This window comes from Salvelinus fontinalis, chromosome 8 (genome assembly GCF_029448725.1).
Source record: "Salvelinus fontinalis isolate EN_2023a chromosome 8, ASM2944872v1, whole genome shotgun sequence".
NCBI classification, from domain to species: domain Eukaryota; kingdom Metazoa; phylum Chordata; class Actinopteri; order Salmoniformes; family Salmonidae; genus Salvelinus; species Salvelinus fontinalis.
Window position 1 is genome coordinate 20,859,443 of NC_074672.1, and position 13,597 is coordinate 20,873,039.

Sequence of the window (13,597 nt, forward strand, 5' to 3'; positions counted from 1 at the left end):
ACGGGCTATTCTACTGCCAATGTTGGTCTAAGGAGATTATATGGCTGTGTACTCAATTTTATAAACCTGTCAGCAATGGCTGTGGCTGAAATAGCGGAATCCACTAATTTGAAGGGGTGTCCACATACTTTTCTATATAGTGCATGATAGGCTAGAGACAAGTTTGGGAAAGGCAAGAGAAAGGCTCATTTCTGGACGCTTTGAAATACTTTCTCCTTTGAAATCCTTTCAGCATCGATGCATCCAGTTACAGTGCCTTGCAAAAATTAATTCCCCTTGCGTTTTTCCTATTTTGTTGCATTACAACTTGTAATTTAAAAAGATTTTTATTTGTATTTCGTGTAATGGACAGACACCAAATTTGGTGAAGTGAAATGAAAAAAAACTTGTTTCTAAAAAATTTCAAAATGGAAAAGTGGTGCGTGGTACATATGTATTCACCCCCTTTGCTATGAAGCCTCTAAATAAGATCTGGTGCAACCAATTACCTTCAGAAGTCACATAATTAGTTAAATAAAGTCCACCTGTGTGCAATCTAAGAGTCACATGATCTCAGTATATATACAGCTGTTCTGAAAAGCCACAGAGCCCGCAATACCACTAAGCAAGGGGCACCATGAAGACCAAGGAGCTCTCCAAACAAATCTGGGACAAAGTTGTGGAGAAGTACAGATCAGGGTTGGGTTATAAAAAAATCTGAAACTTTGAACATCCCAGGGAGCACCAGTACATCCATCATTAAAAAATTAAAAGAATATGGCACCACAACAAACCTGCCAAGAGAGGGCTGCCCACCAAAACTCACAGACCAGGCAAGGAGGGCATTAATCAGAAAAGCAACAAAGAGACCAAAGATAACCCTGAAGGAGCTGCAAAGCTCCACAGCGGAGATTTGAGTATCGGTCCATAGGACCACTTAAGCGGTACAATCCACAGAGCTGGGCTATACAGAAGAGTGGCCAGAAAAAAGACATTGCTTAAAGAAAATAAGCAAACACATTTGGTGTTCGCCAAAAGGCATGTGGGAGATTCCTCAAACATATGGAAGAAGGTACTCTAGTCAGATGAGACTAAAATTGAGCTGGCCATCAAGGAAAACGCTATGTCTGGCACAAACCCAACACCTCTCATCACCCCGAGAACAATCCCTACAGTGAAGCATGGTGCTGGCAGCATCATGCTGTGGGGATAATTTTTATCCTCACATCGGCAGGGACTGGGAAACTGGTCAGAATTTAAGGATGGTGCTAAATACTGGGAAATTGTTGAGGGAAACCTGTTTCAGTCTTCCAGAGATTTGAGACTGGGACAGAGGTTCACCTTCCAGCAGGACAATGACCCGAAGCATACTGCTAAAGCAAAACGAGTGGTTTAAGGGGAAACATTTAAATGTTTTGAAATGGCCTAGTCAAAGCCCAGACCTCAATCCAATAGAGAATCTGTGGTATGACTTAAAGATTGCTGTTCACAAGCGGAACCCATCCAACTTGAAGGAGCTGGAACAGGTTTGCCTTGAGGGACAAAAGTCCCAGTGGGTAGATGTGCCAAGCTTATAGGGACATACTCCAAGAGACTTGCAGCTGTAATTGCTGCAAAAGGTGGCTCTACAAAGTACTGACTTTGGGGGGTGAATAGTTAAGCACGCTCAAGTTCTGTTTTTTTGTCTTATTTCTTACACAATTTCTTACACATCTTCAAAGTGGTAGACATGTGTAAATCAAACGATACAAACCCACAAAACAATCTATTTTAATTCCAGGCTGTAAGGCAACAAAACAGGAAAAATGCCAAGGGGGTGAATACTTTCAGAAGTCACTGTATGCTGTTTGCATGCAGAATGTGCAGCCCTGTATGTCTATAGCATGACCACTAGGATAGTGTGGCTACTAGAGGAGCTGCAGGTAGTTAGACTACTCCTCGTTCCCTGCCTGCAGTCAGCAGAGACCTGACTAACCTGACAGGGGCTACAGCAGTAATTACTTGTCTGCACTAATCAATTTCACAGCAACTTAGCACTTCTCTCTGATACCATCTCTTTGCCTCGAAAGCAGAAATGAGAGAGAGAAGGGGGAGAGAGAGTGGGTGTGGAGTTGGGGGGGGGGCAGATGTGGGGACTAATTCCCTGTGCCTTAACACAACCTTTAAATAGAAGATGAGATGAGTTTAATCATATGCAAACAACTGAGATTTCCAGGTTCTCAGTACTGCACTGAGGAATTTTGCCATATTGTGGTCGGTCTCAGACATGTTTTACTTTAATCAATTTCCAAGAGCATCATTATTATCACCAAGATGGAGGGATGAGGGAGGGGAAATAAGCAGCTTATTAAATTCAGGTCCGGAGGACTCCTCTGATGACGAGAAGTATACTCCTGTGGAGTAGAAAAGGAAAACATTTTGCTTACCCTAAAAAATAACACCTGAACGAGAGTGGACTAATAAAAACAGAACTGCTGACGGCAGCCAGTTGTACAAAGGAAGTGGAAGGGGCACAGGACACAGCAGGAAATGGCATCTTTATAGATAGAAGACATGAGAGAAGATCCCAGCCCCACCCACGTTTCTTCAATCTTTAACGAAACTAAATACATTCTCATTTTGAACAATGTACTAGGGCTATCCATGTGCATCAAGATAATGCATCAAGATAAGACAGAAAATGTGTTATTTGGGTGTTACTTGGTCATACTTGCACTCAAAAGTAATGGGGAATGTCAAGTCGTGTCAAGCGGTCACCCTTTAATTTACAATTTCAAATCAATGGGGGTCAAAAAATCATTTCTCATCAGATATGAATCTTAAAGCTATCTCCCTCTTAAAACTCTACCTTCTCCTGTCCTCTCGCTCCTGCTGGAGAAGAGAATTCTCTTATCTGGCTCTTTCCATCTGGCTGAGGGAGCACAGCACAGTCTGGGCCTCACACATTCTCTGGGATCACAGGGTATCAGACGCAAACACTGCCTTGCTTACCTGTGGCTGATCAGATCTCATTGGGCATCTCTGCCTGTAACAATGGAGGGGGATTCCAGCCACAAAAAGCAAGCAGACATAACCCTCACACAGCAACATATTCTGAGTGGGTCCATGCAGCAGAAGCTGAGGAGTTTAACTTAGATAATAACATTATATTTGGGCATTGGATTTAAATCAAGGATTCCAGCCTCTCTCCAAGCTAGCGGCAAGTCCTGAAGTTGTGACAATTACAAGTCTATCTAAAATGACTCTTCTATCTGGACACTTATCTGCCCTTGTTTCAGAATTATTGTCAGCCGAGGTTAGAATGCAGGCTGTTGGTAGCGGAGGGGGGTAGGGTTAGGACCCTTACGTGTTTCTCTCCTTCAATCCTCTTGTCAGCCAGCTGAACAGCTTCCAGGTACTTAAAATGCAGCTCCATCAGTCTATCAACCTGTAGGACAGAGGGAGAAGACATCAGACACCAATACAAGGAACTATGCATACAAAATCCCCAGGTAGAGAGAAAATAGAATTCAGACAGTCAGAGGCAGGTATGTAGTATGTCTACGACCGTGTCTGTAGAACCACTCAGCTAGTCTGTCTCGATCACTGGTAGTGAGGTTCATAACTCTTCCCACCACAGTATCAATATTTCAGTCAATAATAGTGACCAATCACATGCTGATCAACACAAGCTCACACCTGTACCAGGGGGCTTCTATCCTAGAACTTAACATGCAAAACCCGAACATTGGGGCACATTATTCCTTATGCGCTTTAAGAAATATTGTTTATTTTATTTTATTATCTGCACAGTGGTGGATCTGTGAAGATCTCACCTTCTCACAGTCGTTCTCTGTGAACTTGCTGAGGAGCCTTGTCCTCTGCTGGGCTTTCAGGTTCCGCAGGCAGGAAGCTATGATGGAACACACGTGTTCTGCAAAGAGAAAATAACCAGATCAGTTCCACTGTGGCTTCATCAAGGTAGCCCAGCTTCATCTTCATGAGGGGTTAGAAGTAGCCTACTGTTATTGAACCCACAGTGCTAATATTATACTGTACGTAAAAAATACTATGCATTTTCAGAATTCATAGGAGCAACAGACTATTGTAAAACGGATTACATTCCAAGATCAGGTTACAGTCTGGCAGTGGCAGGAATGGAAACATATAATGATTAGGACTGATGATAATTTTCTATTACTATGCAGAGATAAGCATGGAAAATCTTAGCAGGGAAAAATACAAAGTAATGAAATTTAAAAATCAATTTTCATTAAAGGCTGGCTGTAATACTCCACAACCTTTATGCTTGTCATTGAATATAATTTTCTGGTGGTGATAAAAAGCCCTTCTGTAAAGGGTGTGTGGCCATTTAATGAGCCTGGGCTCCAAAACCTCGGGTTAATTGACAAAATTAGTAACAAAAGGAAAATTGGTCCTACGAGTGCTATTGATAACCTAATAACCAAAACACACATTTCACAGAACATTTACTCTACCCCAGTGACACACCACTTTTGTTCCAGCTTACACCTGCATCTGACATTTAGACCTAAATCTGACAAAATAATATGCTTATGAATCGGCCATACACAAAATACTAAAACAAGACGGAAAATAACACTTAGATATGAAACTGTAATTTGACAATTAATAAGAGGTCAATTTCTAAGTTCAATTTATCTTGGAAGTTGCTAAGCAACAAGCACAAGACTTGATTCTATTTTGGTTTAAGACTCATCTTCAGGAAGGTGCTCAATACTGCTCTCCCATGTGCCACTTATCAACACATTTTGTAAGAGAGATAAATGCCATACAAAGCAAGCGCACAACTCTATTCACTAGTTTTATAATTAACTGTTTGTTTTTATTATGATAGGTTTTACCATCTTAAGCTAATGTCAACAAGTGGACTGTCTACACATAATGAGGGGAATAAAACTTCCGGGGACATTAGTTTGTCAACATAAGCCGAGTGGTAATTGTTGTCAGCACCTTGACACCACCGTGGGATGTTATTGATCGCTACTGGGCACTCTACATAAACAGGTGCACAAGATCGATGCTGATTAAGACATACCCTTGTCATCCAGTGAGGGGGTGTCATTAGACTACTGATGGCATGGGAGTTGCTGTCACTTCAAGCTTTAGGAGCTACACCATGCTGATCAGAAATCTTCAGCTTTTTTTATGAAAATGAACAGCCAAATAACTGAGCAAAGCAAGTATACAGGACCAAAGAAATACATTTCAATGGAAAAATATCACCCACCCTCTTATTATAAACTTATATTTTTGCAGTCACAGTGATAGGCCTATTTCCCAACTAAATACTGTATAAGAGGGACATCAAATTCAGGAAGTAAACAGAGCAGCAGCATGTTCATCAAACAGCACCACAGAAAGGAAGTGCTGTCTCAGCTCTCCCTATCTCCAGAGGACCAGAGTCACATGGGCACAGTGGGGGTGTGGTGGCTGGGTGGGTAAATTAGGACATCATTAAAGCTAGTATAAGAAGTGCCTCTGGTGAAGGACTGGGACCACTGCTAAGACTCCCTGGGCTGAGCTGCAGAAAGCTGTGGAAGAAGTACTAGTCTGCAGTCGGTGGCAGTTCAACTCAAAGTCTGAGTGTGTTACAGTACCACTTGGGCTGTGTCTTAAATGCCACCCTATTCCTTATATAGTTCAATACTTTTAACAAAAGCCATGGGCCCTGGTCATAAGTAGTGCACTATATTAGGTATAGGTTTCCATTTCAGATGCAGCCCTGGCCTTTACCCTAGGCCAGACCTGCTCCTCTCTGTTATCAGGATAGGACGATGAGGTCTGTGAATGAGTGTCTTCACTATGGCACACTCCAGAGCACCTCAATGAGAAAAGCCATTAGCCACAGGGCCATGGTCGCAGTGTGACATTCCACAGCCTGATCACTACACCCCAAGTGATAGAAGGCTTCAAGCTTGAACACCTAGCAGTAATAACAGCTACATTAAATGTATGTAACTTATATTATGAATTTCTGCTGATAAGTAGGCCTAAAACCTGCAGCAGGCTATTTAAGGCATACAATCCTATTGTAAACTGTTTGGTTTTGAAGGGTTCCTGTTACAGTAAATTGCACAAAGCAAAACCTTGCCACCCATCAAGCCACTTTCTGTACCCACACTTGGATGGTTCCACGTGGTTGGTGCAACTTTGAGGGGTTGTTCATCTAAATGCTTTCAAAGAGGAATAGAGGGTCTTCATTATTTGAAAAAATTATAAATATGGTCCGTAAGATAACTAGTGTTGAAATAAAAGGAATGGCTGAACGTGCTTAATGTTTAAATACAGTATGGTTGATTAACTGTATCGCTAATGATTTATCCAAATTTCTCCGTATCGCGATTCTATAAAACATCCGGCAGACCAATGTAATTTCAGTGAAAAAATTGGGTGGTGGTCACAAAGGTTTTTTATTTTTTTTATAGCTACCAGTTACCTTCAGATGAGTCCCATGATGGTTCGGACGCTACAGAAGTTGGAAGTTACACAATGCAAAGAGTCCGGGTAGTCATTTGATTACCAGCTCAGGAGTCTTATGGCTTGGAGGTAAAAACTGTTGAGAAGCCTTTTTGTCCTAGACTTGGCACTCCGGTACCGCTTGCCATGCAGTACTAGAGAGAACAGTCTATGACTGGGGTGGCTGGGGTCTTTGACAATTTTTTGGGTTTTCCTCTGACACCGCCTGGTGTAGAGGTCCTGTATGGCAGGCAGCTTAGCCCCAGTGATGTACTGGGCCGTACGCACTACCCTCTGAAGTGCCTTGCGGTCAGAGGCCGAGCAATTGCCGTACCAGGCAGTGATGCAACCAGTCAGGATGCTCTAAATGTTGCAGCTGTAGAACCTTTTGAGGATCTCAGGACCCATGCCAAATCTTTTTAGTTTCCTGAGGGGGAATAGGCTTTGTTGTGCCCTCTTCACAACTGTCTTGGTGTGTTTGGACCATTCTAGTTTGTCGGTGATGTGGACACCAAGGAACTTGAAGCTCTCAACCTGCTCCACTACAGCCCCGTCGATGAGAATGGGGGCGTACTCGGTCCACTTTTTCCTGTAGTCCACAATCATCTTCTAAGTCTTGGTTACGTTGAGGGATAGGTTGTTATTCTGGCACCACCCGGCCAGGTCTCTGACCTACTCCCTATAGGCTGTCTCGTTGTTGATCAGGCCTAGCACTGTTGTGTCGTCTGCAAACTTAAATGATGGTGTTGGGAGTCGTGCCTGGCCATGCAGTCGTGGGTGAACAGGGAGTACAGGAGGGGACTGAGCACACTCACCAAATGTCAGTTAATCGCCCAGCACTAGTTAATGGACTCATGCAACTAAACTAAAACACAATGGTATATCAAATACAGGCACGCTGTGTTCCAGAATTTCACATAATAACAACGGTTTAACTCCATTCGCTCAATACAGGTAGGCCACATTAAGGCCAACTGTTCATTAGACGTGACCTAGAAAAATTATGCAGATCCTCCCGTTTGAATAGAACATCTATTAGCCTTATCAAAAGGCACATCACAACAAGACATAGCATACTATAGACTGCAATGGTTGCTACTGGTGCTGGTTTCTCATAGGCTGACCACACCTCTCGCATCTCGTGCGCTCGCGTTGCAAAATAACATTTGAAATCTATGTTATTCAATTATTGCACCCACACTGCTCGCTCGCACGCGTCAACAAGAGTCTTCTATTTTAGCCCCTGGCAACGCAGTAATACTATGAAAGTTTAGATGCCAATCCCCATATACGTTAAACGATGAAAAAGCCTGGAAGGAGGAGAGATGACTAGAAACGATTCGGTTGACCGTTTTATGTGTGGATTAATTGTCGGAGTAGAGGACCTTGTGCACTTCAGGTAAAATAACAACTCAATGTTTATATCCCAGGACAAGTTAGCTAGCAACAGCAAGCTTGCTAAATAAGACAAATTAGCTGGCAAGTGTAAGCTAACTAGCTAAATTGACAAATGTTTAATGCTTTTTGACCTGTTCCCAAACTATGTAATTGGGTCAGAGTTTGTTTTGATATTTTAACCTGCGTGTCGTGATCGCGTTTGGTGTAGGGAGACAAAATAAATGTATGCACAATGGCGCACGAGCGCAGCTTGGGTTCCGTGTCAGAAAGTTGCTCAATGCAGCAGTGTGCTTGACCAGCTCTAACAGCCTCCTCTCCTCCTTGGTGAATAATGAGAGGAAATGCACGTTGAATGTAGAACTCATCAACTTAAAAAAGACTACACCGCCACCCCACTACCACTATGCCAATCCATAGTGCCCCATCTTCCAGAAATCAGCAGCAGGAGAGAACACTAAATGCTTTCCATATCACAGCCCCTGCAGCAGAGTGGGGGACTAGTGAAAAACATTAATGAGGAAATAATACCAATCTCTGGGAGAGCTGACGTAGCGTCGGCTGTGAACAGTCTCAGTCTAGCGTGGTGATCAGATTCATGGGTGAGGAGCTCCAAGTACCAGAGACTTTCTGTTCCAGTCCAAGAGAACCAGAACAAGGTGACGCAATTTGACAAAGAAATGGTCCATGTTATTGCTGTATTACCATGATCAACACCTATTGAAAATATAATCTACAAAGAAAAGCTGCTACACGTCAACCTGGAGCAGCCATTAAAGTTAGAATCCGTAGCGGTGATAATGCCACGTCCGTTTTTGATATTACAACAAGGGTGTCGGATATCACTGCACTCGCGATTTAACAGCAGAGTATGTACTACATTTTATTTGTTACCTTAATGCTGGAGCTCCTCTCTGTCGTTTAATAAAAACGTTTAAACAATAACAAATGTGCCTGGGGCGGCAAGCGGCGATTTTTCACCTAATGCAGATCTCAACTTTAAGTTAACATGCAAATAGAAAAGAGGGCCACGCTGCAATTGAGCTCAGAGGAGCAGTAGAGGTTAAGGGTGACAGGTCCTGATAGCTTGCCGCTGGGGAGAGACTGAACCAGAACCAGCCGTGCCCTGAAGAAAGCAATCAACCCTTAAGAGTAGACCACAGGCACCTCTGCAAAGTACAGGCTCTCATCTGTACTGTCTGAGGATCCCACTATACCTGACTAGAATAGTCCAGGGGAAGAAATCCCTGACATGGCTGGGCTGTACTTCATAAGGTATTTTGATTGTCGACACCCATGTGATGCCTACACTTTGGCTCCTATCACTGCTGGGTTTTCAGCAACAATGAAATGGATTGACCAAGTTCCAAACCAATTCAAAATAGATTTATATGCAGGTATGCATGAGTTCCCCATGATCAAAATCCCTCATTGACAACATAGGAGACTGAACGGGGCTGTAATACAGCAACTAATCATCCAGCTTGAGTTCAAAGGATTGAGACTACTGGTAGATTAAAACCAGTGTGATATTGTGCACTGATCACAATAATTGTTAACTAGAACTATCACCTAAAGTGATCTCCTAAAAACACATCTACTACAGATCCTATTCTTCTGTCATTTCAGTATGGCGTGAAAACGGGAATAATAGAGACATTAAAGAAACACCAAGGCATTAGCTCAACATCCAAGGAAAACAAAACAGACTAAAAGGGCTGCGGTCAAAACTACTGTGCTGCTGGATGTAAATGAGCTGTTTACTTCTGTTCTACCACACTGTGTGCATCCTTAGCTTGCTAAATATAGTCTGCCACCGTCTGTATATCTAGAATCTCATTCAATCTATGTACAACATTAGGACATGGAAATGAACACAGATCTAAAAAGGTAGGCTATCGGCTATCTGCAATATTTTCTTAACATCTTCTTCTCTTGATTATCTTATGTATACAAATGTCTGACAATTCGCAGCCATTGGGCCTCAGTATATTTTCAGAGGCGATTTCATGGGGATCTATCTCTCTGTATATGACAGAGAGAGGGGTTTGGAGAGTGCTTTGCCTCTTAATTACTTAGTCTCATTTGTAGCTGCTGATAATTAATTAATCTATGACTGCATTGTGTTATTCTTGAGAACCAATTTTCCCATCCGTTTTTCAATTACAGCAAAGGAGGTGCCACTCTAGGTCTAATTACTGTCACATGCTATATGACAAATCCTATGGTCATGTGGAAATAATATGCCCTCAAAACAATAGCAATTTAATACGCATTCTAAAATGTCACTGCTAAATTATGAAAAAGCGACGACTCAAAATGTTGCAAAAGTGCCAAATAGTGCTTACACTACTTTATAAATGGTTGTCACTCAAAATAATATATAAAACACAAATGATGTAAGGACACATCTTAGTCAATAAATTATGCTATGCATTAGGAACATGGCTAGGCATATGAAAAGGGTTATTATAGTCCAAGGGTACGTTACTAGCGGTAGTCCACTGTTCTATAACCTAGATGTCCTCCTGCCTCAGCATACAATTACTCTAAGCATTAAAAGCGGGACACAGCAGTGTAACCATACTTCATGGCTGGCTGGCTTGGCTGTGACTAGTGGGAGGTTCATCAGTGGGAGCACCAGGGGGATAAGCTTTAGCAGGCCCTGTTATCTCAGGCTATTCTGCAGGTCTCAGGTTAATTAATTCTGTCCCCCACATGAAGGGGACAGACAAAGGAAGCCAATTTGTTCACCTTGGGTGGGCTGTCAGGACGTATGAAATATAATTAGAGAGAGATGTTTTCCTGTTGGTTGACCACCTCATCAAAAGGGGGAGGGGAGGGTGGCTGATAAGCACTGATAAGCATTTTCTTATTTCACAACGCAAGTGTGGTTTCTGAGGAGAAAATCAAACAAATGAATCAAAGCTATATTGATAACAAATCGACAGACTAAAAAGCCATCAAACAAACCTGATTCGATCTCCTGCCATGGCAAATTGTGTTTTGGGTACTCAGTGGGACAGTTGTAAGCTTTTGCAGATTTTGCTGAGGAAATATCTACTGTAATGTAACTTCAGACAAACAATAATTTGTTTCCAATGGAAATTTGGAGTGTATAAAGAAATTAGTAAACCTTCATGTTCTTTGTCTACTGTCCCAGCTTTCCTCATCTTTTTAGGGGTCTTCATGAACAGGGGAAAGATGGTCCTCAGGCCCAGGATGTCCACAAACTTGTGGCAGTTATCAGAACCCTCTGGGCCAATCATGCCGTGGTCTAAGACCTTCAGAGCGCTGGTCCGAGACATTTTCTTTTCCCTGGGAAGTGTACAAAAAAAAACATTTCAGAAAGGCTCAACTATCTCTGGCACAACAGCTAGCTCACAGCATGTTCATGATGGTCTTTTGCCAGGCACACAGACTTAGTGACCTAGCAACATGGAGTCCCTCTCCCCTATCTAAATCTATAGGCAGTCCTTTAAAGATAACTCCTCATAACACAACGTTTCTGCAGCTTATGAGGTAGTACATTTTTTTGACAAAGTTAAATGGTTTTAAGAATGCAGAGGCAATTATAAAGATGCCTTCAACCGTGTTCCTAAGCTCATATTGCAAACCCCTTGATAAAGCCTAACCTCTGCTTCAATACTTTTCTCTATTTTTGTAGAGGTGCAGAACTTATGATTCTGTGAATCTCAAGGGAAGTGAAAAGAGTTACACGTTCCTCCCTAGATAACCCATTCTGAAAGCTTCCTCCTGTGGATGATATAAAAGTGAGTTTTGCATTGCTATAATTATACTGAACAAAAATATGAATGCAACATGTAAAGTGTTGGTCCCATGTTTCATGAACTGAAATAAATAATCACAGAAATGTTCCATACTCACAAAAAGCCTCTTTTTTTTTTATATATCTATATATTTTTAACATCCCTGTTAGTGACCATTTCTCCTTTGCCAAGATAATCCATCCACCTGACAGGTGTGGCATATCAAGAAGATTATTAAACAGCATGATCATTACACAGGTGCACCCTGTGCTGGGGACATACAACGCCACTGTAAAATGTACAGTTTTGTCACACAATTCCACCGATGTCTCAAGTTTTGAAGGAGCAAAAATTACGAGGCCCATGTTTATTAAGGTATCTGTGACCAACAGATGCACATCTGTATTCCCAGTCACGTGAAATCCATAAATCCATGTTCCGCTTATACTTTTGTTCAGTATAGATGACGATTTTTGTGTAAATCCGGCTGTCTGCCGTGCGTCTGCATGATGATTAGAGCTTGGGCACGGAGGGTTTCATAAATGCGTGTAACGTTTATTTATTGCTCTTTAAGGTCAATGTCATGGTTCTTCAGTGCCGTGTCGACTGATTGACTGGACTGGCAGCTGAGCAGAGTCAGAGACGTGCTTTGTGAAAAAAGACACTCAACCCTGTCAATGTATATACAGTGCATTCGGAAAGTATTCAGACCCCTTCACTTATACCACATTTTGTTACATTTAGAGCCTTATTCTAAAATGGATTAAATACATGTTTTTCCTCATCAATCTACACACAATACCCAATTATGACAAACCGAAAACAAGTTTAGAAATTGTTGCAAATGTATTAAAAATAAACATAAATACCTTATTTACATAAGTATTCAGACCCTTTGCTATGAGACTGGAAATTGAGCTCAGGTACATCCTGTTTCCATCCTTGAGATGTTTCTACAACTTGATTGATTCAATTGATTGAACATTATTTAGAAAGGCACACACCTGTCTATATAAGGTCCCACAGATGACCGTGCATGTCAGAGCAAAAACCAAGCCATGAGTTTGAAGGAATTGTCTGTGGAGCTCCGAGACAGGATTGTGTCGAGGCACAGATCAAGATTGAACTCTTTGGCCTGAATGCCAAGTGTCACGTCTGGAGGAAACCAGGCATGGTGAAGCATGGTGGTGGCAACATCATGTTGTGGGGATGTTTTTCAGCGGCAGGAAGAATAGTAAGGATCGAGGGAAAGATGAACAGAGCAAAGTACAGAGTGATCCTTGATGAAAACCTGCTCCAGAGCGCTCAGGACCTTGGAAGGTGAACCTTCGCACTAGTCTAACGGGACAACGACCCTAACGCACAGCCAAGACAATGCAGGAGTGGCTTCGGGACAAGTCTCTAAATGTCATTGAGTGGCCCTGCCAGAGCCCAGACTTGAACCCAGTCGAACATCTCTGGAGAGACCTGAAAATAGCTGAGCAGCTACGCTCCCTATCTAACCTGACAGAGCTTGATAGGATCTGAGGAGAAGGATGGGAGAAACTCCCCAAATAAAGGTGTACCAAGCTTGTAGCGTCATACCCAAGAAGACTCGTGGCTTTACTTTCAACAAAGTAAAGGGTCTGAATACTTGTGTAAATGTGATATTGCCATTTATTTTTAATACATTAGCAATAATTTCTAAAAACCTGTTTTCGCTTTGTCATTATGAGGTATTGTGTGTAGATTGATGAAAAACATTTATTTAATCCGTTTTAGATTAAGGCTGTAACGTAACAAAATGTTGATAAAGTGAAGAGAACTGAATACTTTCCGAATGCACTGTAAATCCCTACTTAGATATCAGATCACCAGTGACCAGTGTGAATTGAAAGGAGGGTTTAAAAAAGGCCTAGAGCCAAGCCAAGTACCTCCTTTGAGGAGGTACTTAGATGGTTTGTTTCAACCAACAGCTTAGGACATTCAATTAC

The 13,597-nt window shown here is 42.0% G+C and overlaps 1 protein-coding gene across 3 annotated transcripts in view; it reads right to left on the minus strand.

Annotated features, from left to right (window-relative positions):
• The window catches only part of LOC129860848 (beta-catenin-like protein 1), a 44,822-nt gene that overhangs the window by 14,134 nt on the left and 17,091 nt on the right, over nucleotides 1–13,597 (minus strand). For all 3 annotated transcript variants that reach the window (XR_008760469.1, XM_055931695.1, XM_055931694.1), the window contains exons 11-13: nucleotides 10,991–11,172; nucleotides 3,795–3,892; nucleotides 3,326–3,406 (exon numbers count right to left, since the gene is read on the minus strand). Coding sequence is in view for 2 of the 3 variants with exons in the window: in XM_055931695.1 (XP_055787670.1) it covers nucleotides 3,326–3,406; nucleotides 3,795–3,892; nucleotides 10,991–11,172 (361 nt within the window). In the remaining variant the exon portion in view is untranslated. The remainder of the gene's footprint in view (nucleotides 1–3,325; nucleotides 3,407–3,794; nucleotides 3,893–10,990; nucleotides 11,173–13,597) is intronic.